We start from the raw sequence: 16,826 nt of genomic DNA on the forward strand, positions 1-16,826 counted from the left end.
TAGCTAGTTGTATTTCGAGACTGGACACTTACCCTAAGTGTCTCCCAAGTAATCGTATGCTCAATGCCCCTCCGGGTCCGGTCCGGTATGTCGTATGCGTTGATGGGTATATCGCCCCCTCCAGGCTCCGTAAGATAATCAACAAGTAGAAACGGTAAAGGTAATCGAATGGAGAAACAAGGCCAACCGAGTACGTATACTGGGTTGTTGGTTAAGTGCGGACGAGTCAGAAACTAGAAGGTAACCAATGCTGATTGACTTGTATTGATCGCGAAGAACTAAGCTAAGTACATGAATGAGTGTTCTTATATATCCTCCCTTTTCCTGGTATGATGTTTTCATAGTATACTTGTATACCTATACCAGGCTGATGGTATAACATCCGTCTTGTATATTAGTATACTCCTTGCATATCACGTGAAACACGTGATCATCAGGTGCCAACACGCCGAATATCAATTTGATCCCTGTTCCTTCTTGCATATTCTCCATGAGCTGTTATCCAATGAGCCTGTCTTAACTCTGTATCATCACGTGAGGCTGATACAGTGAGTTCTGTAACATTACCTCCCCCTCTTTCAGGCTTTCGTCCTCGAAAGTCATAAAGCTGCGGCAGTTTCCAGGTAAGCGCTGAGGTGTTCAACTTCTTTTTCTTTCTTCATGTCATGACTCATCATGTCAGTTGAATACCGCAATCGTCTGAGGCTGGCTGATCGGATTTATCGTGAAGGCGAGATATCTTTTCCTTGTAAGCGTTGTTCGAAAATGAGTGAGAGACGCCCTGTCGAGTGCAAGCGAATTCCTTCTACCCAGAAATGTGGCCATTGTGTCCGTTCTGGTCGCAAATGCGAGCGTGATGTTCATGCAGAGTCTGAGTGGAAACGAATCGATCGCGAGAGAGAGCGTATTGCTAGTCAGCTTGAAGAGGCTGAGCGTCAGTCCGATGAGTTGTTAATGAAAGTGATGCGTCTTCGCAAACAGAAGCGTTTTCTTGAATCGCGGAATTTGAAAATGCTGGATAATGATTTCGGTGCGCTGGAAGGAATGGGAGAAGAGTCTTCTGTGCCTGATGAAGATCTTCAGGAATTTGAGCGCCTTCTTGATGCAGAGGCAGCTCAACTTGCTGCGACATCAAACAATCCTAGTTTGACTCAGATGATGAATTCTCCTTCCTTCTGGGAGAACTTCGATTCTGCTGTCGCTGGTGGTATTCCTTCACCAACTGGTGGCAACCAGTCAAGTTCGCGATAGGTTCCCATGTGTTCTCAGAGGTATCGTACCCTTTCCATTTGATCAGGTAACATGGTCGTCCATTGACTTGTCGGTAATCCAGTACTCGTTCCACTTCATATTCATCATCGTTGCTTTCGATTTCGATGTTTTCCGTTGGTATGGCGTTTTTCGGTGCTGGTTCCAATAGCGAGATGTGAAATATTGGATGTATGCGCTTCATTGATTTCGGTAGTTTCAAGCGATAATTTACTGGTCCTGTTTTTTCTTCAATGGTGAAAGGTCCAATCTTCTGGTGATCGAGCTTTTGACTTGGTCGCTTCGTTTTGATATTTCTGCGGAGTAGGAATACTTTCTCCCCCTTTTAAGGTAGGTCCCTCTCCGTGGTGCTTGTCGTAATATATAGCCGCTCGTAGGTTCATGAAGTCAATGTCTCTTGACAGTTGGTGGTGTAAGTTCTTCAGCTTTTGAACTGTCTCGTTTGCTGCTTCTGATGTGGACTCTTGTGGTCGTGGCTTTTCATATAGCACTGGGTGGTATCCATAATTGGCGTAAAATGGCGTTACTTTGAGTGTTGAATGCTCTGCATTGTTGTATGCAAACTGTGCCATGGGTAGGAATCTAACCCAATCATCTTGTTCATAGTTGATGTAGTGCCGTAGGTATTGCTCAATCGTTTGGTTGGTTCGTTCAGTTTGACCATTTGCTTGTGGGTGGTAGGCTGTGGTGAGGCGGTGCTCTATACCCATCAAGTTCGTGAGTGTCGTCCAAAATTTTGAAGTGAACAGCTTGTCTCGGTCTGATGTGATCTTCTGAGGCATTCCATGGTTGGTAATAACATGCTTCAGGAATATTTGTGCCATATCTGCTGCGGTCATGGTTCCTTTGGCTGGTACCAAATGGATATATTTGGTCATTCGGTCTGTGATGACTGTGATGGAGTCATATCCTTGTGATGTCGGTAACTGTGTGATGAAATCGATAGTAACCCATTCCCATGGATGTGTTGGAGCATCTGGGGATTGCATTTTTCCGTAGGGTTGGTGTCTTGCTGCTTTATCTCGAATGCAAGTTTCACAGTTCTTCACATATTCTTGAACAACTTTTTGTGTGTTTGGGAAGTAGTAGTTTCTCATTATTTGTTCAGCTGTTTTCTCTGTTCCCAAATGTCCGTGGAGTGGAGTGTCATGGTGCATGCTGATGATCTCACTTCTCATGCTCTTTGGCACATAGATGAGATTGTGCAAGTACACTAATCCATTGTCATCAGTGGTCAATTTGTCGTTTTCTGCTGAGTTTTCAATCATATCCTGGATCATTTTATCTTTTCGTGTTTCTTCAACAATTTTTCTTTCCAAAGGTTCATTTGAGGTGTGCATTGTCGCTGCTAACACCTGGTGGTTGTAGCTGATGGTTCCATCTTCGTTCGTTTTCAATATCGCTGGATTGATCGTTCTGTCTTTGATCTCATAGTCTGGTCGTCGACTGAGTGCGTCTGCTTGTCCATTCTCATTTCCTTTGCAGTGGATGATCTTGAAGTCATATTGTGATAGTACTTCAGCCCATCTGGCCTGTCTTCGGGTCAACTCTTTGGTTGTTGTGAAGAAGGTCAGGTTCTTGTGATCTGTTTTCACAAGTACAGTGTGTTGTGCTCCTTCCAAGTAAACTCTCCAAGTCTTGAATGCTACCACTATGGCTAGCAGTTCCTTGTCATGGATGTCATAGTTCAACTCCGCTTGAACTAGTTTTCTTGAGTGGAATGCAACGGCTCGTGGTTTTCCATCTGGTCCTGGTTGAGTCATCCTCATACCAATGGCGTAGTCTGATGCATCTGTTTCGATCGTGGTTTCCTTTTCTGGGTCGAACTGCACAAGTGCTGGTGCAGACACAATTCTTTCCTTGGCTTGTTGAAATGCTCGTCGTTGTTCTGGTCCCCATTGGAACTCTTGTCCCTTTTTCAACAATTTGAACAGTGGTGTCATGAATTGTGAATAGTCCTTCAAGAATCGTCGGTAGTAGTTCACAAGTCCTGTAAACTGTTGAACTTCCTTGGTGTTCTTCAGTTCTGGCCAATCCAAGATTGCTTGAACTTTGTTCTTATCCATCTGGATTCCCTCTGTAGTGATCCAGTGTCCTAAGAACTCAGTTTCTTGAACATGGAATTCGCACTTTTTCAACTTCAATCGTAGCTTTGCTTCCTCAAGTTTTTGCAGTACTTTCTTGACATGCTGCACATGTTCTTTGAAGGTGTTGGAGAAGACCAAGATGTCGTCAAGGTAGACTATCACGAAGATGTCGAGATATACTCCAAGTACATCATAGATGAATCGTTGAAATGATGCTGGTGCGTTGGTAAGCCCAAATGGCATGACCAAATATTCATAATGTCCATATTTCGTTCTGATGGTCGTTTTCCATTCTTCCCCTCTGGCGATCCGTAGTCGATTGTAGGCGTCTACAAGGTCGAATTTGGTAAACCACTTTGCTCCTCTGATTCGGTCTTGCATTTCATCAACTCGTGGTAATGGATGTCGATCCTTAATGGTGATGGCGTTGAGTGGTCGGTAATCTGCACATAGTCGTAGGCTTCCATCCTTTTTCGGTACAAATAGGACTCCGTGCCCTGCTGGTGATGTTGATGGTCTGATGAATCCTTTCGCCAATTGTTCCTCGATATATTCCCGTAGTATTTTCGATTCTCGTTCTGACATCGGGTAAATCTTTTTGCATGTCGGTGTCTTCCCTTCCATAAGGGGTATGTGATGATCGTGTGGTCCGTGGTCTGGTAGTTCAGGTCGTTCGGGCTGCTTGAACAAGTGCTGAAACTCAATATACTCCTGTGGAATCTGTGGTTCCTGAGTCGTTGCTGCTAGCTCCTTATGGTCAATCCATTCCCATGAGCTTAGCTCTGAGTCTGATGCTTCTTGGTTGCTATCAACTCTTCCTGAGCGATACTCCTCAATCAATGCTGATCTCTTGGATGTATCCTCGTTCATCAAGCATTCGCAATACTTCTGGGTCGTGTCCGGTGCCCATCCGGGTAAGTTCATCAGCCAATGTCGTTCTGAGGCCCTGGTGGCTGCTAATACGATGTTCGTCGCTGTGTCGTTCATTTCTCTGTTACTCAACCCACCTCTTGGTTGCTTCATGTATCTACCAGGTCTCCTGCCTGTAGATCGTGGTGAGGTCCCGGCCTCCCGTTGACTCGGTCCTTTTGTGGTTCTTGGGCAATCGCAATTCGCAAAGTTCATTTGTCCAGTTTTCCAGTTGATTTCTGGGTTGTGATTCCTGAGCCAGGGAATCCCCAACACTATATCGTATTGTCCCAGCGGTGTCACGTCGAAATTGATCCTTTCTTCATGATCCGCTACAGCCATAGGGACAAATCCCGATTCGACTGTCAAGTGACTTCCCAAATTTTCACCATTCAGTCCTGAGATAGGCTCTGGCTGCGCCTTCTCAATTCCTAAGATCCCCAATTGTCGCTGGAATCTAGGATCCATGTAATTTCCAGTAGCTCCTGAGTCAACCATCACTCTGGCTAGTTGATTGAGAACTGGAGTCATAAACTTCAAGTGGTAACCTCGCTGTGTCGCTGATAGGCTCGCTTGCCATCTTGGTTGCCGTAGATGTCGTGGACTTGGGTAGTAATCCTTGGGTTCAAAGTGGACTATGCAGTCATCTTCATAACAAGCAGTCCAGTGCATACTTGAATGCTCTGGATGCAGTAGATATCCTCGGCATGCACAGTTCCAATCCCAACAAGGACAACTGTCGTTATATTTCCTAGGTCGTTCTGGAAAATAATGCGCCATTTTCTTTCGATCATAGTGTTCTCCACATGCATGGCTATAACACACAATCCAAGGTAATTGGTTATGCTTTGGGTGCTCTCGATAGTGCACACAGTCACACCAATCATACTTGCATGAGCTGTGGATGGGGCCTCGTAGTCGTTTGGTCGTGATGTCTCGTAAGTATCCCCATAGTTCTCCATTGTTCTGTCCACAGTAGTGGCACGTGTATGGGTGCTGGTCGCATTTCCGTAGGTGTTCATCCCAAGTTTCGTTCGTTCGTTCCCAACATTTCAGGTTCTGATGTGGGCAATACGTGTTCAATTCATTGAATAGTTCCTTCAATCCTTTAGAGAGCCTCTTGGGGTTCTCCTGGAGTGAAATAACTATATCATCAATGAAGTACGCGGCAACGTCGGTATTTGTTTCTTCATCGGCTTTTCGTTGTTCCGTATATCGCTTGGACCATAGCTGTTGTCTTGAGATAGGGCTATACACACTGGACTTCATGTATCCCTCATTATCTTCTGCCAGACTCTGTTCTTCTTGTTCATCTTTTTCGGGAGTTGCGTTCTGAGGTGTCTCCGGTATCTCATGGAGTTCCTCCACGTTGGGATCGTGGCCATTCCACTGAGCACCGTACTCTTCGTCAAGGAAATCATTAACTGGCCAATCTTGGTTGGGCAGTTCGCTGAGTGATTTCTCCTGAACTGGCTCGTTGATGGCTTTTTTGGACCCATCCGTCCTTATATGGGCTTTGTCGCTTCCGCTGTCGGATCCCACCGTCCGTTCATTGGGCCAATATTCATCTTCACTTGAACTCATGATTTCATCAATCTCCTCCGGTGTGAGGGTCGTCTGTTCTTCCATCAACCTCCTCAATGGGCTCAGGTTGGGTACTATCATAGTTCTGGGTCTCCATGGTCCTCCATGCTCATCCGAAGCCTCTTGCATGTGCCATCCATAATCATTTGTTGCTCTGAGTTCAGGGTTCACAATTCCTGTGGTGTCATACGCTCCTCTCTCCTGGGTAGCGTGCAGCTGCTTATTATCGTTTTGTTGTTGCTGAGGCCTAACGTTCTGTCGTTGCCTGCATGCCTTCGTCATGTGGCCCGGCTTTCCGCATGTGAAGCAAAGTTTCTCTTTCCTCCTTCGTTCTTTTTCCTTGTCGGATACGAAGGGCCTGTGCTGTGTGGCATCCAGCTCCATTGGTCGTGGTCCATAGGGATCTTCATACCCTTGGCTTCGTGGTTGAGCTGGTCGTTTATCATTCGATCGATAGTGGCTCGTTTGTGGGTTTCCCCTAAAGGTGTTCCCATATCGTGACTCCTTCTGTCTGACTCTAAGGTCATACAGGGTGTTGTCAATCTTGACGGCTCGTTCAAAGAGTTCGTTCAATGAAGTCGGTCGTTCCATCCAGACCAGTTTCTCCTGGATCTCCGGCTTCAACATTTCCTCGAATTTCGCAATGTACATCGTTTCATCCCAGTTCAGATGGGTGATGATCTGCTGGAAATCAGATACCAACTTGGCTACTGATCCTGTCTGTTTGAGTCGCCATAGCTTCCGTTCAGCGTTCCGTGTGGCGTCAATATCTCCAAACGTTCCCTGGAGTCGTTTCTTGAATTCAGTGAAGCTGCTGAAAACCTCAGTGGTATTGTCGTTATGGTATTGTTCATCTTTCTCCTGGAAGTCGCGCAAAGTAGGTTCAAACCAATCAAATGCTGGTCCAGTCAAATAAGTTGCTGCAAGTAGAACTTTGTCGGATTCAAAGATGAGCTTGCTCCGGTTCATGCGGACATACAAGTCCAACTGGGTGATGAAGGGTCGCAACTTGTATCGAGTACCATCAAAGGGTTCCGGTGGTCGAACCTTGATAGCTTTGGTTGACTGTCGTTCTTCCAAAGTAGTGATGCTTTCCTGCAGCTGGCTAACCATTCCAAAGAGCTCTTCATAAGTCGGAGTTCGTCCCTCAGATCCACGAGAGGATCTAGGAGTAGTGTTGCTGTTACTGTTGTTGGACATGGTTGCGGTTCGTGTTTTAAGTCAATATAGTCTCGAAACCTGACTCGTACTGACTGGCGATCAATGTGTCACAACCTGGCTTCTCTCGTGTCGTACCTAGGGTTCTAGCTAGTTGTATTTCGAGACTGGACACTTACCCTAAGTGTCTCCCAAGTAATCGTATGCTCAATGCCCCTCCGGGTCCGGTCCGGTATGTCGTATGCGTTGATGGGTATATCGCCCCCTCCAGGCTCCGTAAGATAATCAACAAGTAGAAACGGTAAAGGTAATCGAATGGAGAAACAAGGCCAACCGAGTACGTATACTGGGTTGTTGGTTAAGTGCGGACGAGTCAGAAACTAGAAGGTAACCAATGCTGATTGACTTGTATTGATCGCGAAGAACTAAGCTAAGTACATGAATGAGTGTTCTTATATATCCTCCCTTTTCCTGGTATGATGTTTTCATAGTATACTTGTATACCTATACCAGGCTGATGGTATAACATCCGTCTTGTATATTAGTATACTCCTTGCATATCACGTGAAACACGTGATCATCAGGTGCCAACACGCCGAATATCAATTTGATCCCTGTTCCTTCTTGCATATTCTCCATGAGCTGTTATCCAATGAGCCTGTCTTAACTCTGTATCATCACGTGAGGCTGATACAGTGAGTTCTGTAACACAACCACATTGACAAGGAAGATTTTCTACATTTATACCCTCCTGCACGCAAAGCAGCATTTACCAAAGGGAATATATGCAGTGGCTTTGCAGGTGCAGGTCTTAAACCATTGAATCAGGGTCGGGTTCTTGAGAAAATCACCTTTCAACTTCGTACACCAACACCACCGCCAAATCTAACTGAAGGCTCAATCTCGTCTGCTTTTCAAACACCTCAAAATCCTCGCCAGTTAGACCATAAGGTTCGCAGCCTACAAAGAAGTCTTCGGAAAAAAAGGACACTTTCTAGCAGCCCAATCTCTCATATTCAACATCTTGAGAAGGCTGCACAGATGGCAATGAATATGAACCTCATTCTACAAGAAGACATCAAGGTTCTACGGGCTGAAAATGAGCGGAAAATGAAGAAGAAGGCAAGGAAACACACTTCTCTAGGGGATGACCTCTTTATCTCTGTACAGGAAGGCCGTGAGCATATTCAGCAGCTTGATACTATTCAGCAGCTTGATGCACAGCTTAATGAGCAACTTAATGATGCTACACCTCGCCAGCGAGCTCCACCACGCTGTAGTGGTTGTGGGATTATTGGGCACACTATAAGGAGATGTCCTAGTAAATAGACATGTATTTAACTAGGAGATAGTCTCATTCAGTCAGATTGAATGGTGTTGGTGGTTGAAAAGCTTCGAAAAGTAATGGTTGCGGGGAAAATTCGCACTTCGGCCGTATTCGCCGCTCGCCCGTTGAATACGTTATCTAAATTGCCGATTGTTTTGTATTAGTCAGCTTGCCCCTCATAAAATTGCCAGATAGGAGCTATATAGCAAGACAGACCTCTTTTGCGATTCCATTGGTTGAGCCATATGTCCACTACACCCTGGGTTCCAACAGATTCCTTTGTGTTGATTTCTTTGTTCTGTTTTAGGGCCAGAGCCCCTCGCACATTAAATAGTTCGACGCTGGCAGGCACAGTGTTCTTTTCTTCTTTCCCCATGCTAGTATTTCGCCAGATAGTTCACCAATAAACTTCATATTGAACGGAACCGTCACAGGAATTCAGTTCATTATTATCTACTTGTCACAACCTGGCTTCTCTCGTATCGTACCTAGGGTTCTAGTTAGTTATATTTCGAGACTGGACACTTACCCTAAGTGTCTTCCAAGTAATTGTATGCTCAATGCCCCTCCGGGTCCGGTTCGGTATGTCGTATGCGTTGATGGGTATATCGCCCCCTCCAGGCTCCGTAAGATAGTCAACAAGTAGAAACGATAAAGGTAACGAATAGAGAAACAAGGCCAACCGAGTACGTATACTGGGTTGTTGGTTAAGTGCGGACGAGTCAGAAACTAGAAGGTAACCAATGCTGTAAGACTTGAAAATTGATCGCGAAGAACTAAGCTAAGTACATGAATGAGTGTCCTTATATATCCTTCCTGGTCGTATCCATGATATGCTCGGGTCTGATCCTCGATACGCTCCGAGCGTGTCGTTGATATGTTCTCTTCATAGCCATGATAAGTTCTTGGCGTATCCCGGATACGCTGGTGATCACGTGATAGGTCTGCCAAATATCAAATTGATCCTTGTTCCTTCCTGCATATCCACCATCAACTGTTATCCAATGATTCCATCCTAACCCTGTATCATCACGTGAGGCTGATACGGCAAGGTCTGTAACACTACTATTCCGAGCCCGTGACAATAGTGGTCCGAGCATCAAGCCACCTGGATGACAATGAAAGCAATGACAGGAATTGGCTGCCAAATGATTGTAGTTTGGGTGTGGCTGTCTAATAATAGCTGATGTTTGGTATTAAACATTAATGTTTTGCATTTACTCTTTGTCTCCTCCTTTGCTTAGCCCTGATAGATATGGCAACACACATCTTAAGTAAAGATAGCCATACAAAATTATACCCATAGCACTTTATTGGAAATCGAAGCCAACAACGTCCGATATGGTGTAATGGTTAACATCGCCGTCTCTCACACGGCAGCTCGGGGTTCGATTCCCCGTGTCGGAACATTTCGATGGGACTTTTTTTTTCAAAATCGATAAATTCATTTTATTTCAATACCTGGTGTCTTTTTACTCTTAACAGTGAAATCTTGAATGGCTAGACTATTCAACGATATTCATCCCTGAAAACCATTACCCTCTCAGTCTCACCCGCATATTCATCCTCCTCAACCCAAGCTCTCCACATCCCTCCACAATTGAAATCAAACACAACCTTTCCATGTCGTAGTTTGTGCCCTCGGCTTTCTGCATCGACTTCCGCTTCCGCCTCAATCCCGATGATTCCGCCTTCTCCCTCGCGAGTTGTGCCCCATCGCTTTCCGGCAGATGATTGCAATTCGCCACCCGGTCCTGCAATGGCCGTGACAGCTTGAGCAAGGGTAGTTGAAGAAGCAGGCGGTGAAAAGCGAGCCATGGCGCTGGCTGTGCGCGCTGCTGCAATGCGAAGGAAGGAGTCGCCATTTCCTGTGCCGGAGAGGGCTACTGCTCGTCTGGTGGTGCGAGCGTGTGGCTCAACCTGGTCTGAATAGCCCTTCTCATCGTCGTCAGGGGTCTGTTGGCTATCGGGGTTGGCTGCCGGGATAGATGTATATGCACTGTTTCTTTTGTTGATGAACGACGGCGTGCATTCTGAGAATAGAGAGCGGATGTTTTTGAAGCCCCAGGTCGGGGAACTTGGCGATGTTGGAGATATCAATGCTTCCTGTTCGTCCGGGGCATCCTCTTCCTCATCCTCTGGAGAAGATGATGGATAATTAACATCCCAAGCCTCTGCCCAAAACCCGGAACCCATAGTCGGTGTATCACCAATCCTACCAGGCCATTTATTCGTGAGCCCTCCGGTACTCGTCGCAACAGCCAGATTTCCCCATTGATCAAGACATACGCAACCAACTGTCCCTTGGCTCATGGATATGAGTTCCTGATCCTCTTCACTTTCACCCTCCTTCTCCTCCTTCCCCTCCAATCCCCTCCGATGCTCCTCCCACCTCTTCTCCGTCCAAAACCACTCATCAGGCATGATCTCTAATCCCCACTCACTCGCCCTTTCCTCCACATATGGTGCCACAAGCTGCATATGCATACTCCCCCCATCGCCATTCGGCTTGCCGTCTGTATCATAGCCCGTGCGAAGTAACGACTCCCTCGCAAGACGAATAGGATGTCTCACGTTCCGCAGACCCACCACCCCCGCTCCTCTTTTTATATTTTCCTGTTTATCTTCATCGTCGCGACGAACAGATGTCATCATAACCGAAGCTTCCATCTCAATCGTCCCCGCGGAGGTAAAAACGCTTCCGCGGCCGCAGTTGAATAGTTCATCGTCTTCCATTAGTGAGACGGCGTGAGTGGCTGCGTCTAGGGCGGTCGCACCATCGTATAAGAGGTCTTTCGTCGAGCGGAGGTAGGATAGTAACGAGGCGTGGTATTTCTCGTAGAGGTCCGGGGGGAGTTTAGAGCGGTGGATGTCGCCGGCCCCACCGTGGAGGATCAGAGCTGGTTTGAACATCGGGGATGGTGATTTATTAGCCATTATGTCGGATGTTAGTCGAAATTAGGGGTACGTAGGCGATTTTAAAGCGTTGTAATCCGGGTCGATGTCTTCGGATGTATGCGGCTAGAGATACTTGGGTACGAAGAGGGGCATTGGGCGTAACATGTCAGTCCGTTCTGTTGTACATTAACAACAGGCGGGAGCCTGCAGTTTTACGAGGAGAAGTGTTCCTGGCATGAATAACCCCTGGGGTCCAGGATGTCGGTGTCGCGCGATGTGCATTCGGGGACGGATGACGTCGTCCGTGCTTATCAGGAGCTTTTCCCCTTTGGGAAATACAGCTGAGAACATGGAGGCTGAGGCGGTGGATAATCTTTTTGGATATTGGGGATTCATCTGTAATTGTACAACATGGTCACGGCTAGCTAGCAATAGATACTTGAACAACGAAGAGCCGCGTTGTAATCTAGTATTGGCGATGGCCCTCCTATTCTAAGCGAGTACTCGGCTACAGTGTTACATGAAAGATTGTGAGATATAGTGCATCCAAATGTCGCATTATACCTGATAATCCGCAAGATAATGTACAAGAAAGGCAATGCCCCAAGGTGAATTCACCCCGGCATCTCCGAACAACTGTTTTGATTTCCGACACAAGACAATCATAATGCAAAATCTGTGAAATCCATAAACCGCCGTCAAAATAGTGAGTAGTTATAACATAAATGGAAGCCGAAGACAGAAAGAAAAACTCTATGCCACGCTCCCTGTAAAAAAACAGCAAAAAGCAATGACCAGGACCCAACACCAGTGAAGAGAGAAGAGATGAGAGTATATCAAGGTATGAGTCGAAGATGGCGAGATGAGAGGATATTCGCTTCGAATCAATATATTAGGGACGTGTTTAGATGACAGCCTTCCCTTCGGCCGGAGGCGGAGGGGGCAGCTGAATCGGCAAAGGTCAGTCAAAACGTTCAAGAACACGCATCTCAGTGCTTTAAAAGCAATCGGGTCTCACCTCAAGTTTTGTGTTCTCCGCCATAAGTCTCTGGAAACCAATACCGACACCCTCGATAACACCCAGGAAAACAGCACACATGATAGCCGAGTTCCTAGCAGCCTTGTAACCACCACGGATAGCCAAAGAACCACCAGTGAAGAAACCAGCGATAACTATTCAAACAGCAGTTAGTCAAATGAACGACTTCCTTCTCCCCGAACGTCCGACATCAAGCCATTATCCGTTTGCAAAAGGGGTAAACTAACTGGCGTTCCATGCATCCTCTTTTCTCCGAAGTCCCTTGATAGCACAATCGTATGTCGAGAACATACCACCCCAGACACCGAAGTTACCACCGAGAACGGGTGCTCGTGCCTTAATGGCTGTGATTGCGCCTATCCGTCGCTCTCCGTAGGGGCTGTTTCTGAATCCCTTAACACCGTGCCAGACCGCACCACCAATTGCCTAGGCAAGACAAAATATCAGTATCCGTATGTGCAATGGCATGAATGCAGGTGGAGACATACACCCATACAGAAAGCACCACCAAAGTCGCTCAGGGCAACCCAGGGGCAGGGATCTCTCGAGTGATCCATAGCGAAGTATTGGAAGTCGTAATAAAAAGGTAGAAAAAAGGATCGAGGGGTAGGAGGTCGCTAATTTGACGTAGCCGTGAAGCCGGTGGTTCAAAGCGTGACTCGAAATGTGCGCTTTAGGAACAGCGAAAAAGTCGGGCGGAAAACGGGAAGCGAGATTCGTACGTCTCGGTTGTGGAATGGACAGGCCAAGAGACTTCGTAGACTGTTATATGACCGGCGAGAGAATGTTTTCGACAGGCGACGAGGCCGAAAGTGGGCACGATGGAGTTTGCGGATCGCAACAACTTTTTCTCTCTTCCGGCGGGAAAAACGCCAACCGGGGTAGTCATGTGACCGCACTGACTAAGTACTGAAGCGGGTAGCTCAGGTTCGGGGAATCGGGTGCCGATAATCCGACTACACGAGGCTATATGGCATACGGAAGATAGAGGATTTAATAAGCGCCGAAAGGAGTAATATTGAAGTCTATGGTAACCACACGTAGTACAAGTGCTTGAGTACTTGTTTTTGCTAAATGTGCGTACACGCTGGCCTATATAGAGAATATCGGTAATCGGATCGACTGATTATCCGACCGATTCTCATCAGATGCCCGATGGCATACATTTACGCAGACCTTTATACGCTAGCTGCCGACCTTAGCAGGCGTTCTTTCTTCCCTTCTTTCTCTCCCTATCGAATGCTTCCTGTATATAGCTAGATAATAGCTTTTGGGATCTAGCCCCTCACACGCATCAGTCAGAGGTGAGCTGTTCGATGAGCACCAAGACACTAGATATGGTGAGAGCGGATATCAATATACTTGGTTATATGATGGTACAGTCGTAGGCCACCAGAGGACTTGTGGGGTTGGAAGATTAAATCCAGAAATGACTTCTCTGTGAGATTGACAACTGACAGCCTCACAATGTCCAGCCGCGGCGGCGACAAATTATTTGGCAGCAAAGCCTGGCGAGCTTGCAACCCATCATTCACCATTGCAGTCAACAAATTGTGCCCCATGCTCTTGCTCCGGTTTTGCTGCTCGCCAACCACAATGATGGTCTTGTGAGCAGCAATAATTATCGGCAGGTCGACAGGGCTATTTCCGAATGCCCAGGTATATGCTGCATGAACTCGCTGCGTACGGGTAACCAAGCTCTCTTTGACCGAAGGAGTGACAACAAGCCCATCTGTAATTCGATTCCCGCCCACGACCTTCATCACATTGGAGACGCCCGCTTTCTCCATAATCTTCTCCCACACACGGCGCAGTCCACAGGTCACGATAACGGGTCAAACATGGTGGTATCTTCCCTCTTGGCGCAAAAGCGAGCATATTTGTGGATAGAGGTGTGTATACGTAGCTACTTCTTCGCAGATAGCGTCAAATTCATCATCGTTGGTTGATTCCTCATACAACAACATCGCCTGTCGGAATGCGGTATACGAGTACTTCAGTGGCCCTCCGAACAGTGTGCTTAACGGATCATCTTTGCCTTTTGTCTCCTTGATTCTCTCCCAGAAGCGTGCACCGGTATCATCCGCGGCCAGCGTCTTATCAGCGTCGAAGAAGAGTCTGCATCTTATCGTAATGCGCAGAGATGGTTTCATCAAAAAGTTGCTTTGCAGCTGATCCATTAAGGTTCTCATCATGGCGCTGGAAGTCACGAATCAAGATCGCTGACTTACCCTTCAGATTCGGGTAGATGGTTGCGAAGAGAATGTCATTTTCACGACAAAGGCCACGTATTTCCTGAATCTCGGTCTCCTGCCAGCGATGCAAATGCTAGATCGACACATTTAGACGTCCCCTCTCGGTATCTTCTGCCCGCTGTTTCGCCGTCACTTCCACAGGTGTGTTGACGTACAGGATATGTGTATAAGTATCCAAGTTGGCCTGGGTACAGACCCTCAACGCCTGTTCGCTTGTTTCATCATCCCAGAAGCATGAAATGCCCGGTCACAATACCGACGTTGCCACTCTTGGCGCATGTTGACTTGATACTGTTGATGGCAAGCTTGCGAATCTGGTTCTTCTGGTGCTCATCTAGCTTCTTGAAAGCATTGAGCCCACCAAAAGTCACAGAATTCATTATCTCAGACCCTTCAAAGTACTGGAAATTCGACTCGTCCAGCTCCTGCTTGAGTTGTTTCATCAGGTATGACTTGCCGCAGCCGGGCACGCCATACAACCCTATCACTCGGGGATCAGCTGGCGCGATGGCCACGTTCGCAGGGATAGAGCTGTCGGCAAGCTCGGGTGAGGTCTTCGCTCCATCTTGGAAGGTGAGTGCAAGTTCTCCATGGAGGTTCAGGTAGGTGCGTTGGGCTAATGAAGTCAGGTCAGGAACTGGCTGCAGTGCAAGATGATGACAGGTATAACGTGGAAAGTCGGGTAAATAGGTTAATTCTTCAAGTGTTAGACCAGAAGTTGGTTGCAGTTGAAGGTGATGGCATCTGAGGCCCTGCAAGGTAAGTTATGAAGAGGATGATAATAAAGGATTGATCTCTAGAGTAAGCGAAGATGTGGGAGAGCTTTGTCAAAGGAGGCTTCCCTGTTGGCTGTCACGGGCTCGGAATAGTAGATAATAAAAAACATATTCCTATCTAAACTATTGTAGCCATCGACGAGAACATCGAATCTGGGGAAGAAAAAGGAAGAGGAATTCTATCTACGGGAAAAGGGGCTTTTATATCAGTGCTGTGTCGCCTCGCTAAGTGCTTTTCTTTGTTTGCTCAGGTGGCATTATTTGTCGATGTCATTCACGAAGGCACTGAGCCATCACATAACCCCCCTCCTTAGATAGAGTTTGTCCTTGAGCTCCGAATCGGCTTGTTGGTATCTGGATGGTCGTAAATCTCTTCAATTCCTTCCTCCCAAGCCTTCAACCACTCCTCCAATTGGGGTGATCCTGGTTTGCTCAGGTACTCTTCATGGTAGTCACGTATCCAGTGCGGAGACCCCTTCAAATTCACTGCTGGGTACCACGTCCGGTCTTCATCATATCCAGTCCATTTCACCTGATACTGAAGTTCCCGTCCTTACACCTCTCGTTCCCGCTCCTCCAACAGCTATTGGTTCTGGAGGTTCTACAACCTGCCCTGGCAAAGGATCATTGGCCGCTCGCCGCAGCTTGTCAGGTGAGAAGACAGGGCGTATTTTCATTGAATCAGGAAGTACAAGATATTCAGACCCAACAGGATGTGGAGGCTCAATTCAGAGAGGAAACACGTCAAAGTAGTGGTCACAAAGAAGGGCCGAGCCAATGGGACAGCATTGTGGAATATGCGGCAATCCAGGACAGAACACACGAACTTGTCAGAAAGATTTACAAATGTCTGAAGAGAAATCTGAATAATTTTTTAACTATCGGGTGTTGTGATTGATTTTGCAAGGCGCAGTTGCTGTTGAGTGTCCAGCTCGCTTGTCTGTTCAGCTCGCTTATCACATATATTACTGTTATCCTTGGATATACCCAAGGACAATGTCCTGGCCTAATGCCACCTACTCTCTCTTCACGCTTTTATCTAGTTCTCCCCAGCAAGACCATCTCATCCATACAATAATAATAGGAGCACGCTAGGTCTAGCCTGTCACAAGATTTTCTATAGTGGGTGGCCCGAGAGTACTTCATAATGGACTTCCCACTAAACAGCAGCCATCGTCCCCCACAGCACCCCTAGGCCTCGAAATGGTCTGATTCAGGTTCGAACCTAAACTAGAGTTATATAAAGCCACCAAAAAGAATAGAAAAGGATGATTTCCACAAATGTGAATTGTTGACTACCATACACGCAAGATAATTCATAAGTACTTATCCTGAGTCCTGACCTTCTCCCTTTGTTAGTCAGTGGTACTGCTCCAAGGGTACTCAGACAGACTCGAAACCGATGCAAAAGCTATACCCGGCACCACGGCCAACAGTCTGATGATGAGCAAAGCCAGTATCACTCCAATGAAGACCCAGTGGAGGAAGAACTGTAATCGATAATGAATTTTAAACAAATCCGAA

The 16,826-nt window shown here is 46.8% G+C and overlaps 6 protein-coding genes and 1 non-coding gene across 7 annotated transcripts; 2 read left to right on the top strand and 5 right to left on the bottom strand.

Moving 5' to 3' along the window:
- Positions 1–765: 765 nt before the first annotated feature.
- Positions 766–1,251, top strand: ACHE_80498S (uncharacterized protein; the record flags this gene model as incomplete). Its single annotated transcript, XM_043283876.1, has 1 exon — positions 766–1,251. One exon carries the CDS (start codon positions 766–768, stop codon positions 1,249–1,251), a length of 486 nt encoding a protein of 161 aa, XP_043141111.1.
- Positions 1,252–9,669: 8,418 nt separating this feature from the next.
- Positions 9,670–9,741, top strand: ACHE_t80011S. The gene has a single exon. It is a non-coding gene; the product is annotated as a tRNA-Glu (tRNA).
- Positions 9,742–9,843: 102 nt separating this feature from the next.
- On the bottom strand, positions 9,844–11,271 carry ACHE_80499A (isoaspartyl peptidase/L-asparaginase; the record flags this gene model as incomplete). The annotated part of the gene is made up of 1 exon (XM_043283877.1): positions 9,844–11,271. One exon carries the CDS (start codon positions 11,269–11,271, stop codon positions 9,844–9,846), a length of 1,428 nt encoding a protein of 475 aa, XP_043141112.1.
- Positions 11,272–12,136: 865 nt separating this feature from the next.
- On the bottom strand, positions 12,137–12,828 carry TIM17 (protein transporter TIM17; the record flags this gene model as incomplete). Its single annotated transcript, XM_043283878.1, has 4 exons — positions 12,137–12,178; positions 12,251–12,405; positions 12,499–12,697; positions 12,760–12,828. The coding sequence occupies 4 exons, from the start codon at positions 12,826–12,828 to the stop codon at positions 12,137–12,139; spliced, it is 465 nt and encodes a 154-aa protein (XP_043141113.1).
- A 774-nt stretch (positions 12,829–13,602) lies between these two features.
- Positions 13,603–14,061, bottom strand: ACHE_80501A (uncharacterized protein; the record flags this gene model as incomplete). Its single annotated transcript, XM_043283879.1, has 1 exon — positions 13,603–14,061. One exon carries the CDS (start codon positions 14,059–14,061, stop codon positions 13,603–13,605), a length of 459 nt encoding a protein of 152 aa, XP_043141114.1.
- Positions 14,062–14,106: 45 nt separating this feature from the next.
- ACHE_80502A (HAD family hydrolase) lies at positions 14,107–14,463 on the bottom strand (the record flags this gene model as incomplete). The annotated part of the gene is made up of 1 exon (XM_043283880.1): positions 14,107–14,463. One exon carries the CDS (start codon positions 14,461–14,463, stop codon positions 14,107–14,109), a length of 357 nt encoding a protein of 118 aa, XP_043141115.1.
- Positions 14,464–14,747: 284 nt separating this feature from the next.
- On the bottom strand, positions 14,748–14,969 carry ACHE_80503A (uncharacterized protein; the record flags this gene model as incomplete). The annotated part of the gene is made up of 1 exon (XM_043283881.1): positions 14,748–14,969. The coding sequence occupies one exon, from the start codon at positions 14,967–14,969 to the stop codon at positions 14,748–14,750; it is 222 nt and encodes a 73-aa protein (XP_043141116.1).
- Between the last annotated feature and the right edge of the window lie 1,857 nt (positions 14,970–16,826).

The sequence above is a fragment of the Aspergillus chevalieri genome, chromosome 8 (genome assembly GCF_016861735.1).
Source record: "Aspergillus chevalieri M1 DNA, chromosome 8, nearly complete sequence".
Lineage (NCBI taxonomy): Eukaryota > Fungi > Ascomycota > Eurotiomycetes > Eurotiales > Aspergillaceae > Aspergillus > Aspergillus chevalieri.